The following is a 16,788-nucleotide window of genomic DNA, read 5'->3' on the forward strand; positions in this document are numbered from 1 at the left end:
TATTCAATTTAACAATTCAATTTAGTTTAGATTATTCTTAGTTCAATTAATCTGAAATCCACTTAATATATTGAGATATAATGGTTATGATTTAACTCATATACATTCAAATGGATATAATCATATGATATTCATTTGAGCCTTGAGTTTACTTTTAAATTTAGTACTATAAATAAAATTCAAAATCTAAGTTGGAAATTATGATTAATTAAACAATTCAATTTAACACTGTTCAAATGTTATCTAAGAAATACAATGACATGTCAATTAAACAATTCAACTTAACCACGCGCAAGTTACCAGTAATAACAATTACATCTTAATAATCTATCTAATTTATGATATTAGACTTAAGCACATTAAAAAGTTATTCAAACAAACATCATTAGGATTTGTTATTACTTATTAGGAACGAACCCCTCTTAATTTGCATACCAATAAGAATTTAAGATATTATTCGATTAACTATCTCTAATCTTATTTTCAGTTTTGACTCAACAAATTTAATACTGTAAAGTAAAATATAACATTTCAGTTTATAATTTAATACTTCATCCGTCTAAAGATAATTGAGTCGTTTTTTTTTCATTTGTTTAAAATGATGTTAAAGTGAAGATACAATAAAGTAGGTGAGAGAATAATACGTAGATGAATATTATCTACGTTATTTTCTTTCTTACTTTACCATTTCTTCACTTTAACTATTTATTTAGTAGTAGTATTTTTTCAAATCGAGAGCAAAAAAGAAACGACTGAACTATATTGGAACGAAATGAGTAATATATTTTAATTTAGAAGCTTTAACTGCTCTAAAAGTTAAATTAATACTATAATATTATATAAATTTTAAAAAAACTTAGATTCATTTATATTTTATCATAATATAGTTCAGAATATATACATTTAATAGCTTAGAATTTAAAATTACTAGGTATTATGTCATACACGAATTTTTCAAACAAATATGAAATCATTACATGAACTCTTCGAATATAATATATACGTCATTTCTATCCCAATAAAGTTTAAAAATATTAAAATGTATCCTGCTCAACATTTAATTGCTATATTTGATGTGCAACTCAATTCTTACAAGAGGCGCGAACTCTATAACAAGAAAATGAATGAGAGGGAAAAGATGAAAGTATATTAAAATTAGAGGGAAGAAAAGTTAGAGGCGGCAATTTGCTCAAAATAATAGCTAAGGGTATAAAAGTAAACTGAAATTGGCAGTGAACCGGATAGTGGAAATAAACCGGTTTTTCTCTATTAACCTAATTTATGGCCAGCCATAATGTGGCCACATAGCTTTTCCCTTATTATAAGTCCAAAAAAATAAGATTGTCGAGATTTTTAATGGAATAACTGAGTTCCTACTTATTTTAGGGTTAATGAGAGAGGGAAGGGATCACCACATAGAGTGATTGCGGCGCCCTATAGAATGACTCAAAAATTAGGGGACGGATGCTACCAACTCTGTTATAAATTGTCAGAAAATTATGTCTGCGTAATTGGCTCCCTATTATTTTAATTCATGGTGTATGATTGAATAGCAAATTGAATGGCTCCATATGCGAATCTACTTTGCTTTAATAAATATTTAGGGCTTTTTATTGAATTATTGTCCCGATTTGTATATATATAGTAGTGACTTCATGTCCCAAAATTATAAAATTTATAAATATAATTTGTAGTACTACTACTATTTATTTGTTTTATACATTTAATTATCCGCATTAAATTTAGCGGCCAACTGAATCATAGTTCTTGATGTTTTTTTTTTTACTTTAAAACTTTAAATTTAATACATTTATCAGTAGAAAAAAAGGAAGATTATAATTTTGAAAGAGACAAAAGAAGAATCTATGAGAACAAATCCCTTTTGTGAGACTGGCGGAATAATTGCAGCTGTTTTGTAATCTTTCAACAAAGGAAACAAGTTACAAAATTTAAAAGAAGATATACACAAAAATATCCATTTGATAAAAGTTGAAGCTCAACAAGGTAAAAACTTGATACGAATAGAACAAGTTCATGGACAATAATTGATTGAAAATTCGATATAATGCTACAAGTATAATCTAATAACTAAAAGAAATTATTAATGAGACCTAATTTAAGAGACAGATATATTTTGAGACAGCATAAAAATATCTTAGAAAGATGTATTGAGTTCAAACTCTCCTTAGCAGGGATGGATCTATATTAGCTTCACAAGGAGCAAATGCCTCACCTCAAAAAAAATCATTTATATTATTTTGATAATTAATTTTTAATTTTTTTTGAAATCTCCCCTATATGCCCCTTCTCTAATCCTTAAAAGTTAAAATATCTTTCTATATATTTTTGCCCCGTCTGTATAGAATTCCTGGCTCGTCCCTGCTCCTTAGTGAGAGATCTTGGGTTCAAATCTTGTATTCGTGTGATATTGCATGTATACATTTCGGTGTAAAGACGCATAAAATGAAAGAAATAGTATAATGTAATTTCAATCTAGGCTATATTATATAGCCGTTCCGTCGTAGGTATAAATGTATAATAGCAGTTGTTTTTATTAACTACACAAGTGTGTGTTTTTGTTGCATTCTCTATAATTGGTAGAGCAAATTAATTGCAACTGGGATTTCTGAATTCAACGTCTACTTGCATATTTCAAATTAAATTTGTTGCGACCACAACATGTCTCATTGTCGAAATTCAATACTCTCCACTACTTAATGCCATTAGGTTTAACTAGTATCACTAGTATTTTAAAACTAATTTTTATGCTCTAGAAATTGCTAACCTTAATTATGATATAGAAGTTCTGATGGAAATCATTTTTTTGCATTGGGTTTAACATATATAGATCGAAAGTAAAAGGATATTCTATATATCTTATATGAGCACTATTCTCTTTAATTTGCATTGTCCGTAGTTTTTTATTCATTTGATAAATTCTACTAATACCTTATAAATTACTCTTGACATCATTAATTTATAAGAAGAAATATAAAAATCCAAGCTATATTTATTATGTTATTCATTTTTGGAAGTCATAGATAAAATGAATTTATGTAACTCGTACAATTTGTGACATCAATAATTTAATTGTAATACATTAAAAATTTGTGACAACACTACTTTTTTATTAGTGGCAAAAGAAGGTATATTCAAAATTTTCCAGTAATACAAAAATGATGTGGTATGAAAAAAAAATTTCCATTTACTTTACAAAAATATAGCCTAAGACCAAATAACATTGTATAGCACTAGCGGATACATCTATTGGTGTATGGGCTGAAATCCCCTAGCACATATATTTTGTACAAAATCATATGTTGTCCTTAGACCATCCACAATGCCGCCCAGCCGACCGCCCAGCCGAGCGCCGGCGCTGGGCGGTTCGCTGGGCGGTGTATTGCAGTCGCGCAGCGGGCGATTGGAGAGAGAAACCGCGCAGCGCTGGGCGGTGCGCTGGGCGATCCGCTCGGCGCTATTGCAGCGCCCTGATCGCCCAGCGCACAGCCTAGCGCGAAAATTAATTTTTTTTTTCCGAAACACTATATATACGCGCTTTGCTCGTCATTTTCATTCGCACCACTTGTTTTAACGAGTACTCTCTCTATCTTTATTTCTGTACAAGAGCAACAACGCGAAATGAGTAACGCTGGTGGTGGTAGTTCGACTCCAAAAGGATTTAATTGAAGAGTTATGGGCGCGGAGGATTGACCGCCGTTAGTTTTTTTTAATTATGTAATTTTTTTAATTAATGTACTTTTTAAATTTTATTAATATTAGTGAATTTTCTTGTTTTTGTGTCGTAAATTTAATTCCGTATATTGTGTGATTGTTAATTATTTCATTTTGTATATATTTGTTAATAGTGATGTGGATAGTATGTGGCTAGGCTATGGCTGGGCTATTTGCTTGTTTTGATGATGTGGCAGGAGGATTTTTAGTGCTGATGATATGGCAGTGGCTAGGCTATGGCTGGACTATTCCTATTGTGGATGGTCTTATTAAATCAATGTAGATGAAGACCATTTTGTCAGATACGGAAGCTGACACAAGAGAAGTAGAAGAAAATTTGTTGCAAGAGATTAATTTGAGAAAATAAGAAAATATCAAAGGTGAAGAATAAAAAGGAAAAGAAAAAAAATCAAAAAATTATCTTACATATTTATAGTTTTAAATTTAATTACTGATTTTAAAATATACTACTATTGACATAATTATTGTGAACAGGCTGTTGTACCGATGTTGTCACATTGATATAGATATTGATATCAAAATGTTACACGTCAGGTTTTCTTGAAGTGTGGAAGATAATCGTGCAAGCCAAAAATATGCTAGAAATCATGAAGTCTTGTTATATAATAACAAAAAATAATAAAACTTGTCAAATATCAAAATCATGTAAAAAAAGTTTAAAAATTATTTGCACATTATAGAATTCCAAACCCATCACTATCTACTACTTTGAATATTATGTTTCAAAATCTTAGTCAGCAAAACCGTAAATGGAAAATCAAAAACATAAAACAAAAATGTTATACAGAACATAAATCTCATTCATATACTGAAACTCTGGCTTTGTAGAACCAAAATCTACTCCGACAACATTCACACACAAAAGAAAAGTCACATTTCATAAAAATAAGTAAACAAATATAGAAGTTAATTTACAAAGAATTGCACGCAATGAGCCTAACGAGTAACGGCCGCTCGTTTTCGATATATTTATGCACAAAACAACAGATCCATCAAACTGTATAAACACCAGTGAACCTGAGAGATGAGACGACGGCCAATGGAGGGGCCATCCGATCACCGACAGAGCTCTGCACACAATCCTTGAATTTGACTCTGTGACGGATTGAATAGTGAATACGTACTGTTTCTTCCGTTGTTTGAGCATGTTAAGGTGTACTCGTTCCCAATCGATACCGCCTGCGGTTCAACAAAAGATTTATCAGTTACAAATGGAATAAATTTACAAGACAAGTGAGCGCCTGGAGAGCGGTGTCGGGTGGCTCCTCACCTGACACGAGATGGGTTCCGTGTTGCAGCTCCATCTTGAAGTGGGAACGCAGCTTAGGTAATGGCACCAGGAGCAGTGATCGTTTAGATCGACACCACGGAGAAGCAGCACCATCCCCACAGTGAACCTACATGGCACATGGGATAAGACTAAATAATGGGAGGTATTTATCGGAAAAATTTGGATAGAAAAGACTGATGCTTACCCAACAATGAGAAGGATCAGTGAGAGCACCCATAGCACGTACTGGTAAGTCTTAAATTTAGCACCTGATGATTGTGAAGGGTGCCCAGCAGGGCCGTATCTCCGGTTAACCCATCCAAAATGTGGGCGGATCAGAAATACGAAACCAAGAAGGAAACCCGAGAGAAACCCTCCGATATGGGCGAAGTTGTCCACGTGCGGGAGGATTCCCACGGCTAAGTTGATAGCAATGATTATCACGAGGGTGGATAAAGCGGCAAGCTGCATGATCATTTTAAGTTGTGAACGACCATGTGTCAGCGAAATATTGAGACTTGGATAAAGTTTAGTTACCGTTGGACAGAATCAGTACCTTGTTAGCGTATATGGTCCAGTTAACAATTAGCTCTGCCAACATTCCTCCCAATAAACCGAACAGAGCACCAGACGCCCCAACAGATATATTGCTTTGGATAAAGAGAGCGGATAGCACACTTCCACCCAATCCAGAGATGAGATAGAGGAGACCGACGCGCACTGTAAATATCGTTCATAACATCATGCCTTATCAAATATTAACAAATAACTAATTTTTAGAGGAAATAGGGTGCCTTGTTGCTGAAACTCGATATATATCTAAGTATCCAAGTACAGAAAACTGGCATGTGTTTCTAGAGAAGGTATGGCATGATTATGATGAAGAGAAGTCAATGGAACGAACTAGATCGCATAGGTTTAATATGGAAAGCACAAGACATCCGTAGCACATGGCTATCTTAAATAGAAGGACGGGGACATAAACTAACATGTGTAGTGAATAGGCAGAGCTCAATATGTGAAGCACAAGACATCCGTAGCACATGGTTATCTAAGATAAAAGGACGGGGTACATAAACCAACGTGTATAGTGAATAGGCCGATTTCAATATGGAAAGCACACATCCGTAGCACAAAGCTATCTAAAATTAAAGGATAGGGACATAAACCAACATGTGTAGTGAATAGGCCGAGTTCAATGGGCGAAAGCTATGTACAGCTAAAATTATACAGCATTTAATACAAGTAGATGATGATAACCAACTACAAGTAAATATTGTTGCAAGTGTTGATGATATAATTATCAATCTGTCAACCTCATCCTACAGCGACAAGTCTGCCGATCTTGATAGAGATGTGAGCAAATGCTATGGCACCCTAGAGTTGCAAAATAATCACAAGTCCTTTACTTCCTATAAGGCGATCTGGAGGAAGATCCGAAGATGCAATTCAATGATGCAATTTCTTAGACACCGTTGATGCAAATAATACATCCTCACACAAAGATGACAATAAACCCTGTCTTTTATCAAGTACACCAATGCTGCTACATTTCCTGTTTAGACAACTAAACATGAGCATTGTTATCAATTAGTGTCGTTGACTCACCAAATCCAAATTCTTGCTCGAGGCGGATGCCAATAACTATGAGGCTCAACATGTTTGCTAGTAAGTGAAAGAGCCCACCATGTAACCACATACAAGTGATGAGGCGCCACCCTTGGTGTCTATCCACAACTCTACTCACATCTAAAGCTCCCATCTTCAATAACCTAAACCACAAGATAGCCCATCAAATGTCAACCATCAATTATCAATGCGTACTTATGCAAGTCAGCCAAGTCTTATCACAGATTAGCTCCAATCCAAGTATGTAAACAATTTTCCATCATTCAATTACATAAATAAACTACTTTTCTCACCAAAAACCCTAGTAATCCAAAATTTAGCAGAAGCTAAAATTGAAGCAACAGAGTTCAGATTAAAGTGCTTACGCCGAAGACGACGGTCCAAGGAGGGGGTTTTCCTTAAATGGCTGAAAAGAAAACCTTCCGAGAAATCGAGCGACGCAGGAAAGGGAATTTTTGGGGCAATTGTTGACATACATGGAGATGACGAACATCACTATGTTTGCGACTACGAAGGTGGGGATCAGCCATGAAAACCATTTCTTGAAATGTTTCACCTCCCTGTAGGGTGAGGCGGCGGCGGCGGGAGATGGAGATTCCAGTGAGGCGGGATGGATTGTTTTGCTGCCGCTCCGCCGCGACTGGCCGAGCATTGGGGCGGTATCTGATACGGTGGCCATCGGCGAGGGCTTGCTTTTTCTTGGGTGTGGAGTTTTAGAGAGAGATGATTAGGTGAGAATGGTGGTTGAGAGAGAGGGGATTAGGTTAATTGATGAAATCGTCCATGATGAGAGAGAAAGGGGAGTGTTTGAATTTGTTCTTTTTCTATTGGAGTAACTTTTTTGCGCGGCGGCCTTCGCATGAAAAGCTGTAGCTGTTGCTTCTCATCTTCTTTCTTCTTCAACTTTAATTTTTCTTGACTTCTTCTAATTAATTGGTTGTTTTAGTTTATTAATATTAATATTAATATTTAGTTTGAATTTGATGGTTAAGCGCACACCGACATGGGTTTTGGGACACGTTTTATTTTCTTCTTATTAATCTTCTTCCGCTAAAAGAAGTTTAGGAAATTGTTAGTTTTTGCAGATTTTGTTGATGATGGTAAAGTAGCGCGTTATATGCCTCGAATACAGGAGAAAAAAAGTCCCTAATCAAAGAATAAATGACCATGAAGATTTCATTTCCAGATTACTTTCAAGTTTCAACGTTTTCTCACGAACTGCTGTTGTATGTATGAATAGATGTACCACATTTTCTCATAATTAATTTATTTACACAACTATTAAAAATGAAATACGACATTAAGTATATATATGCTAAAATAACATTTATATACAGAAAGAGGAAATAGTCCACTTTGACTCATAGTTAAACTATTTACCCAAATATTAAATTAGTATAAGATATTTAATGGTAGATATTCTTAAAGAATTAGCTCCAATAATTGTACTCATGTGTACTTATTCTCTCTTTCACATATGATATCACTTTCTTTCCTTTTCTTTTGTTAAGCATTGAAGATCCATGAGAAGCTCGTATTTCTTCTACTTCGACCATTTGATATGTTTTTATTAGCCCTAAAACTAAACTGCAAATGAATAATGTAATTATAATATTCGGTTCGTCCGCAAAATGTTATTCACTTTGTTTTTTCTATTTTCAGTAAATGGACATCACTTTCCACGAACTAATTACACTCACATACTATTAGTATAAAACTAATATATGAATATAGGATTCACATTTCACTAACCTTTTCCACTCACTTTTCTTTACATTTCTTAAAACCCACGCCGAATCAAATGTGGACAACATTTCGTCGACAAAAGGAGTATGCTAATGTTTAAAACGAGTATAGTATCTACATATACTAAAATGTTAGTTCTATTTAGATAACAAATACAGTAATTGATTAGTTTTCATATGTAAAATAAAGTAATTAAAAAAATAAAGAAATGATTAAGTTTCCCAATTTAAAGATAAAATTCTAAGGTATTGATTTTATTGACTTAATGTAATTTAACTTTATAAATTCAACATTTCAATTATTACGATTTAGACTTTACTATAACGATCACAAATACTCCCCCGTCCCCTATTAATTGGCCACTCTTGTTCCGGCGCGGGTTTTAAGAAATGTAAAGGAAAGTGAGTTGAAAATATTAGTGAAATATGCGTCTCACTTTTATATATTAGTTTTATAATAAAATATGAGTAAAATGAGTTAATGGAATGTATCACCTACTTACCATTTATGATAAAAAGTGAAAGTGAATAATTAATAAAGGACGGACGAATGACAAAATTTGACAATTAATATGGGAAGTAGGGAGTACCACTTAACCCTTGATAAAATCATCATATGCTATCGTTTTTTTTATGATTTGTGTCTAAATGTATTAATACTATTTCCATTTCAAATGTCCTACCTTATAATTTTTGTTTAAATATTCAATTTTCCTTTTAAGCGGAATTCTTTTTGGGCCTTTGTGAGATACTCCACTACATATTAAAATCAATTAGCCTTCATACGTAAAATATACTCCTACAAGAAATTAAAATATAACGATACATATATACTGTAGTTGTATAGTTATGGGTCTAAACATACTGTATGTATTGGGCCACAGGAATACAAAGAGGTTTAATGATTGTGTCCCAAACTTTATTGCACTGACACCTTTTATTATTGCACTTATAGATAAGTCCGGTATCAGCTTTGAGGCCCATAATCTAAATATATTTTATATTAATTTCTTTTCAATAGAAAAAAATTATAACCCTCATCCATAAAAAATAGATAAAAAATTATAAATAACACAAGTTTTAAAGCATAATTGATAAAATAAGAGGGAAAGAAGAAAAATATGGTGGAAGTAAACTAAAAGATTATAGGGTCCACAATTTAAAATAATGGATGATTAATATGTTATTTAAAACTTTTCTTATTTAGAATAGTCCTAAATAATAAAATTAGCTTTTTCTAGGGATGGAGTTAATACTAGAAAATACTTTCGCTTTTAAATATTATTACTAGTACAACCTTGTTACCTAGTATTTACAACTCGTTTCTAAATTTGAAGTCTATGTCAGTATCAATTTTTTCTACTTTGTAGGTCATTCCTCAACAAAATCAGTAAGTAGAATGAAATATTCACAAATATGTTTGAACAACTACTATGAGTGTTTTTTTGTTATCAAATGAAATATCCATAAATATATTTGGCTATAGCTACTTTAATTAACTAATAGTATTGACTTTCTCAAAAAATGGTACAAGTAAAAAAATTTGATCTCCGTTGCTATGTAAAATTGAAACTGGTCTATTAATCATTGCATAATCTTCAATTATTGTAAGCATGCATTATTGCTTTATGAGAAATTGGATCCTTTTTACCTTATGTGAACATTTTAGCACCGGTCTTATAATTTGCATTAGTAATACTTATTTGGTTTATTTTATATATTCTTTTATTTTAATCCTTAAAATTAGTTTAATACGTCATTAATTGATTTATTTTATAAATTACTTAAAAATCAAACTTTAATTTCTCATTTTTCTATATCTTCAAATAGATGAATAAAATATAAAAAGGAGATTTGATTTTTTTGTAATGTGTGAAGTTATAATATCAATATTAATTATAAAAATACAAAACAAAATAAATAATGATAAATATGGATTAAAAGAAATTGATACTCACATATTATGCTCATATAAAATACTATGTAACATAACATTTCTTATTACAATGTTTAACATCTTTATTACATACTAATACATTGCTGTGTAAAATAAAAATGCATTTTACGATTCTTCATTAATAATAGTACATTTATATGTATTATACACGCTATAAGAAAGCCTCTAATGATAAGTATAGACTGAATTTTACACATTATAATTTGGATATAAAAAAATTCAATTTGGTCATGAGTTTAATTAACACTCTCTTTCACCACTCAATAATGTATTTATGAAATACTACATCCGTCCCGCATTAACTGTCACATTTATTTATCTGCACTCGTTTTGTAAAAATGACAATAAATAGTTAAAGTGAAGAAATACTAAAGTAAGAGAGAGAATAATGTAAAGAAGACTTTTGTCTATCTTATTTTTCCTCTTATTTTACTATTTTTCGACTTTAACTATTTATTATCATTTTTACAAATTGAGTGCAGAAAAGTAAATGTGACAATTAATATGGGACCGAAGGTAGTAATATACTACTAGTATATATATTCACAAAGGTTTAACTTAATAAATTCACACAAAATATACTTACTAATAAAAAATAAAACTATCATCAGCCGCCTCTCCTAAAATTCTATAGATCCAAGAAATTAAAAACAGATCGGAGACTTCAAGGACTAATGCAAGTTGCCCAATTATTTTGACTGTTCTTCAACCGCCCCATTGTTCATTTTAAGCAAGCATCCCAAATTATCACATTATTTTCCCACTTTTAAACAATCCCACAATCCGCCAGCCCATCTTGAATAAAGCTGATCTGCAAGATTCCGATACCCACACCATAAAAACCCATTCTTTTTTTCTTCCTTTGGGAATAATTTCCAGCAATTCCAGACTAGTCACAGTTTGATCTGACTCCACGATGGCTTCCAACAACGATCCGAAGCAGGGATCTGGGTTTTTTGCTTCCTTTGCTTCTACAATTTCAAGCTTCGGCACAGCCATGACCAAATCCGTTAATGGGTATATCTCTAAAAGATGCAAATTTTAATCAATTTTGCTTGCTTTTATTGAGCTTGTTCTTTGATTAAGTTGCTGGGTCCTTGTTTTTTGCTTAGTTTAAGTTGGTAATTTATTGATTAGTTGATAATTATTGTCTGGGTCTGAAGTTATTGAGTCTGATTTGATGTTGTTGATTAAATGAGGTTTTTTGGAGGGTAGATCTTGAATATGCGGTGGGGCCGGGCCTATTTTATCTTGAAAAAACGATTATTTGATCACACAACTGCAGAATTTTCATTCATTGTTGATTTATAGTAGCAGTAGTATATTTTAATTAACTTCAGTTTTTTGCCCTTTGTGTCTTAGTTTGATTGGCTATGAAGGATTGCAAGTTATAAATCCTGATGGAGGAACTGAGGATGCTGAGGATGAAGCTCAAAAAGGGAGATGGAGGCAAGAGGTATTGCAAATTCCCGACGATTCTGCTTCACCTTTGTTTTCTGTATCATATTCTTTGCCTAGTAGTTCTTTGGAGTAACTATGGTTAGTTATTTGGTGTTTTTGTGAATATTTTGATTGATTGTAGTAAGGACAAATTCGATCTTAAATTGCTTCCGATTTATTGTCTTGTCTATCATCATGATTGAGGCTTCCTCGTGTAGGATCGGGATAGTTACTGGAAAATGATGCAAAACTACATCGGTTCTGATGTCACATCTATGGTTACACTCCCAGTTCTCATCTTTGAGCCCATGACAATGCTCCAGAAAGTGGCTGAGGTTTGTACCACTTAATTCTCTTTCTCGGCCTATACCTAAGTGTGGAACTTGTGAGGTGTGATAAATGTGCTGATGGGAGTGCATTTGATTGCAGTTGATGGAGTATTCATATCTGTTGGAGTTGGCTGATGAATGCGACGATCCCCACATGAGATTAGTATATGCTGGTAATTCTTATGTTCAGAAGCGAACTCATTTCTAACAATATTAGTAGCACAATAGCTGAAACCAGTAATCATACTTCCTTGCAGCTTCTTGGTTCATATCTGTGTATCCCGCCATTCAGAGGACTTGGAAGCCATTTAATCCGATTCTCGGAGAAACTTATGAATTTGTGAACCATGGTGGCATTACTTTCATCGCAGAGCAGGTAATCTTTGAACAAGTATTCAGCAATTTATCGGTGTCTTTGTCACTTGTTTGAGTCTTTGAGGTGATATTCCTTTTCATTTTTGTAGATACTGATCATTGATCTTGATAACAGGTTAGTCATCATCCTCCAATGAGTGCAGCGCATGCAGAAAACGAGCATTTTGTGTATGATATTACCTCAAAGTTGAAGACCAAATTTTTAGGGAACTCAGTTGATATCTATCCCGTTGGGAGGTAAAATTCCTCATGATGAACAAAGATACTCGTTATAGTTTGTGGATTTGCAATTGGGTGGTTCAATACTACCAATTATTCTATCATCAACTAGAGCTTTGCTCCATCTTAGCCTAAGGCAATCTTCTGAATGAATAGAAGGATCAACTTTAAAGTTCATAGCTTTCAACTGTAATCTAGCATAATATATATATAGGTCATGTTCATCAGGCTGCTAAATTTTACCAAGATTCAACTCTTCTGTATGGTTTGCAGGACAAGGCTTACCCTCAAGAAATCCGGTGTGGTGTTAGATTTGGTTCCACCACTTTCAAAGGCTAACAACATCATATTCGGACGAACATGGGTTGATTCCCCCGGCGACATGATCTTGACAAATCTCACAACAGGCGAGAAGGTGGTTCTCTATTTCCAACCTTGTGGGTGGTTTGGGTAAGATGCAATAGCCTATTTCAGTTGTGCATTCGCGTTGAAAATGTTGTCACTTGCACTAGACTATGTCTCACTTTGCTAATAATACCCATTGTATCCCACTATCCCTCGTTTCCAGTGCTGGCCGCTATGAAGTGGATGGATATGTGTATGATGCTGAGGAAGAACCTAAGTTCTTGATGACGGGAAAGTGCAATGAGTTCATGAGCTATCAGCCTTGCGACTCTGAGGGCGAGCCTACTCCTGGCACTGAGCTCAAAGAGGTAGGATCATTATTCATTAGCCCTTCACCACTTATCTTGATTGGATATTATGCAAAGCTTATACATTTTTCTGGAGAACATAAATGTTGCATTTTGTTTCGTTGGTTTAGGCATGGAGGGCTGCTGACCTTCCTAAAAACGATAAATTTCAATACACTCATTTCGCACACAAGTTGAACAGCTTTGACACTGCACCTAAGCCACTGCTCCCATCCGATTCTCGCCTGCGCCCGGATCGGTTGGCGCTTGAGCATAACGACCTTTCTAAAGCTGGTGCTGAAAAGGCTAGGTATGTTCTCCTCTCTCTCTCTCTCTCTGTCTAGTATGCCTGGACGATTACATATCTTAGATACTATCATGGGTAACTGTGCCTAAATACACACTTTACGCCCGTTCTGGTTTTAAAAGTGTTACTACAAATTATCATTCCAAATATACAAATTTCCAGTTCTGATTTTTAAAACGCTTGTTGATTTAGGGAGATTAATGGTACCGTGGCTAGCTGAAATGACAAATTAATGCCAATGTGACTAGTTGAAGTAGCGCATACATTAAGCTACATAATTTAGTACACCGGGCGTTCATTTTTGAAAGGCAATTGGCTACTGCGTGAAAATTAGAACAATTGAAGCTCATGTATTTGTAGGCACACACAATTTCTCTCTATGTTGCTGATAGACACGGGCAGACGCACGTGGACATAGGGTGGGGCTTAAGCCCTTACCCAATTTTTTTTTTTAATTTTCTACTTTCAAATTTTTCTAAATTTTGAAAAATCATGTTAAGCCCTTACCAAACAATGCTAATGAAGAACAAATTATCTTGTAACAATGGCGTTTGGCAGTGTAAGAAAGAAGATGAGTAATTTTAAAAGTGAATTAATTAATTATAAAAGTAAAAGTCAAACTTACCCCACTTTATATGTTGAACTCGTTTTTAACTTTTAAAAATAGAGAATGCATTATTTAATTTTATAAAAGTGCTATCACTTTTAAAAATGGGCACATATTTTTATTAAAATTTGAGAAGAAGGGAGTTTAAAATTTTAAGTGGGTACACGGTTTTGGGACTTTAAAAAATCAAAGGAATACATGCAGAAGTGTTTAGAGGTTTAGAGCAGAGCGGCTGCGGCAAGAGGGTTTGAGTCTTTTAGACTTTACAGAAATTAATATTCAAATTCTACATAAATTGTGAGGTAAGAAGTTTATTAAAGTTGTTAATTTTATATATCTCTTGTCTTTTTAAGATTTTGATAGAATAGTTGCAAGGTAAAAAAGTTATAACAATGGTTAGTTGCAAGCTAATATTTGTGAATTGTGATTGTCTGGTATACAGAATACAATTATGTTTAGGGTTTAGTATGTGGATGTGGGTGTTGATAGTATCTTACTGATATAAACTAATGAGAGATGAATGGATGAATGCCAGTTTAATTGTGTATATTGAGAAGGACCTGTTTTGAACTATTGATAACGGACGAATCTTATAACGTTTTCAATCAATGAGAACACTTAGGATTCAGTTGCCACAGCTTTAGATGTAAAACCACAGCTCTGACATGTTCTTTTTAGTAGATATATTTTGGACTAGTTCGTATTAAATATATATGCATTTTTACAGTTGTAATTGCGGTTTTTATATTGTATAATATATATATATATATATATATATTATATTTGATTGTGAAAAAATATATAATGAAGCTCAGCCCCTACACCCAATTTTTTCTGCGTCCGCCCCTGTTGATAGATTTGGTTGTGTTTGACAGGCTGGAGGATAGGCAACGGGCTGAGAAGCGAACAAGGGAGTCGAAGAAGGATGAGTTCAAGCCCAAGTGGTTCGAGTTGACTGACGAGAAGGCTACGACACCTTGGGGTGAGTTGGAAGTTTATCGGTACAACGGAAAGTACGAACAATATCGTGCTGGTGTGGAAAGTTCAGACAAGAGTTCACAGGAGTTTGATCCATGGCAATATCATGAAGACTCCCAAACATAAACATCCTATCATTATTTTTCCAGATTTTCATATATGCTAAATTGTTGGAATTCTTAGTCCATTTGCTTTTTTCATGCAACGTTTACTGATTTTACTTAGACGAGACGATGTATATGGACATGTCAAAAATGTTCTTTTTTCTGCTTTTGATTTCTTTCTTTGATTGAATGTATTAAGAAATGAGTTTTATGCACTGGTTAGATAGTTTGTTTGGCTGTAATTCTTTCTTACCTGCATATTTAGAGAATTTAGTTATTTGAAATTAAATTTTGGTCCGACACTAAATTATTTTTTTGGGGTTAGCATATACCTTCAAATGTTTATACCAAATCATACACAATTAGAAACACTTTTTAAATACCAGTCCTACATAAAATTCATTAACCTGGGTTTGAATTTATGGTGAAAATGGTTTTCACAATATAAAAGGAATATATTCCATTGAAAAGGTGGTTCTGGTTTCTTTATTCTAAAGAAATTTCGAAATATGAGAAGGCTCCCAAAAATACGAAAGGTCAAAATAGAAATGTGGGAATATTAGGGGAATAAGTACTTTTGTTGTTGTTGGGCACATGCTCTTAATTAGTGTGTTCATTGATAGTGGTAAGCACTCATGTTTTTAGTGATTTGTGTTGAGATGTGGATGCATGCCATGTGCTTGTTATGGTTTAATTTCATCTACATAAACTATTTTTCACACACACACAAATGTTGTACTATTTGTTGTCTATAGCCAAGCCAATAACAAAAGTTGGGGCGATGGACTTGGCTAATTTTTTCTCTTCAAAATGACTCATGTTTAAAAGCTTGTATTTCGTGGTATCTGATTCTAAAAAACACAAAATTGGGCACTTTGTACAATTAATTTAGAGGAAATGTTTCTTAGCACAAATTCATTTGTTATTTTTCACTTTTAGTTTTTTAAAGAATTAATGCAAAGTTTGATTTTTGATTAATCAACATTGAATCCAATCCATATATGCACATGTATAACCTCAATTCGTGTAATAATAGTTAGTAAGAATTGAAAAGTTTTCGGATTAAAATAGTAATGTCGATTGAATTAAAGAGTTGGTACAAAATAACCTTTTGTTTTTTGTATTTATGCATAATACAGATAACCCTTTTTTAAAGATAGTACTAGGACATATCGAATCTCCAATAATTTAGGCATTATCGCATGTTCAACTCAATTTTCGAATTGTTGTAAAATAAAGAACTCAATTTTACAATATGGAACAAGTAATGAAAACTTTCTAGTTCTTAGCGTGTGATAGTAATTGAGATTTGACACTCGTATCGTATGAATTAAAGTAAATTTATCGATGATTATCTAAATTGTTTACTAGTATAAACAATTG

General features: G+C 33.3%; 2 protein-coding genes across 2 annotated transcripts; one reads left to right on the top strand and one right to left on the bottom strand.

The window, feature by feature from the left end:
- Positions 1-4,604: 4,604 nt before the first annotated feature.
- LOC121750638 (RHOMBOID-like protein 1) lies at positions 4,605-7,545 on the bottom strand. Its single transcript, XM_042145214.1, has 6 exons — positions 7,018-7,545; positions 6,632-6,795; positions 5,580-5,743; positions 5,229-5,488; positions 5,024-5,150; positions 4,605-4,932 (listed from the first exon to the last, which is right to left on the bottom strand). Exons 1-6 carry the CDS (start codon positions 7,329-7,331, stop codon positions 4,810-4,812), a joined length of 1,152 nt encoding a protein of 383 aa, XP_042001148.1. The 5' UTR covers positions 7,332-7,545; the 3' UTR covers positions 4,605-4,809.
- Positions 7,546-11,021: 3,476 nt separating this feature from the next.
- On the top strand, positions 11,022-15,627 carry LOC121750508 (oxysterol-binding protein-related protein 3A-like). The gene is made up of 10 exons (XM_042145058.1): positions 11,022-11,371; positions 11,717-11,810; positions 12,013-12,129; positions 12,224-12,296; positions 12,381-12,499; positions 12,614-12,735; positions 12,991-13,167; positions 13,286-13,430; positions 13,541-13,719; positions 15,199-15,627. Exons 1-10 carry the CDS (start codon positions 11,271-11,273, stop codon positions 15,425-15,427), a joined length of 1,356 nt encoding a protein of 451 aa, XP_042000992.1. The 5' UTR covers positions 11,022-11,270; the 3' UTR covers positions 15,428-15,627.
- Positions 15,628-16,788: the final 1,161 nt, after the last annotated feature.

The sequence above is a fragment of the Salvia splendens genome, chromosome 1 (assembly GCF_004379255.2).
Source record: "Salvia splendens isolate huo1 chromosome 1, SspV2, whole genome shotgun sequence".
Classification (NCBI taxonomy): domain Eukaryota; kingdom Viridiplantae; phylum Streptophyta; class Magnoliopsida; order Lamiales; family Lamiaceae; genus Salvia; species Salvia splendens.

Coding starts and splice junctions, on each gene's coding strand:
- LOC121750638 (XM_042145214.1), bottom strand. CDS start 7,331: ATGGCCACCGTATCAGATACCGCCCCAATGCTCGGCCAGTCGCGGCGG. Junction 6,796..7,017: donor CTTGGACCGTCGTCTTCGGC/GTAAGCACTTTA, acceptor CTTGTGGTTTAG/GTTATTGAAGATGGGAGCTT. Junction 5,744..6,631: donor CGAGCAAGAATTTGGATTTG/GTGAGTCAACGA, acceptor CGATATTTACAG/TGCGCGTCGGTCTCCTCTAT.
- LOC121750508 (XM_042145058.1), top strand. CDS start 11,271: ATGGCTTCCAACAACGATCCGAAGCAGGGATCTGGGTTTTTTGCTTCC. Junction 12,130..12,223: donor TGCTCCAGAAAGTGGCTGAG/GTTTGTACCACT, acceptor ATTTGATTGCAG/TTGATGGAGTATTCATATCT. Junction 13,720..15,198: donor GCTGGTGCTGAAAAGGCTAG/GTATGTTCTCCT, acceptor TGTGTTTGACAG/GCTGGAGGATAGGCAACGGG.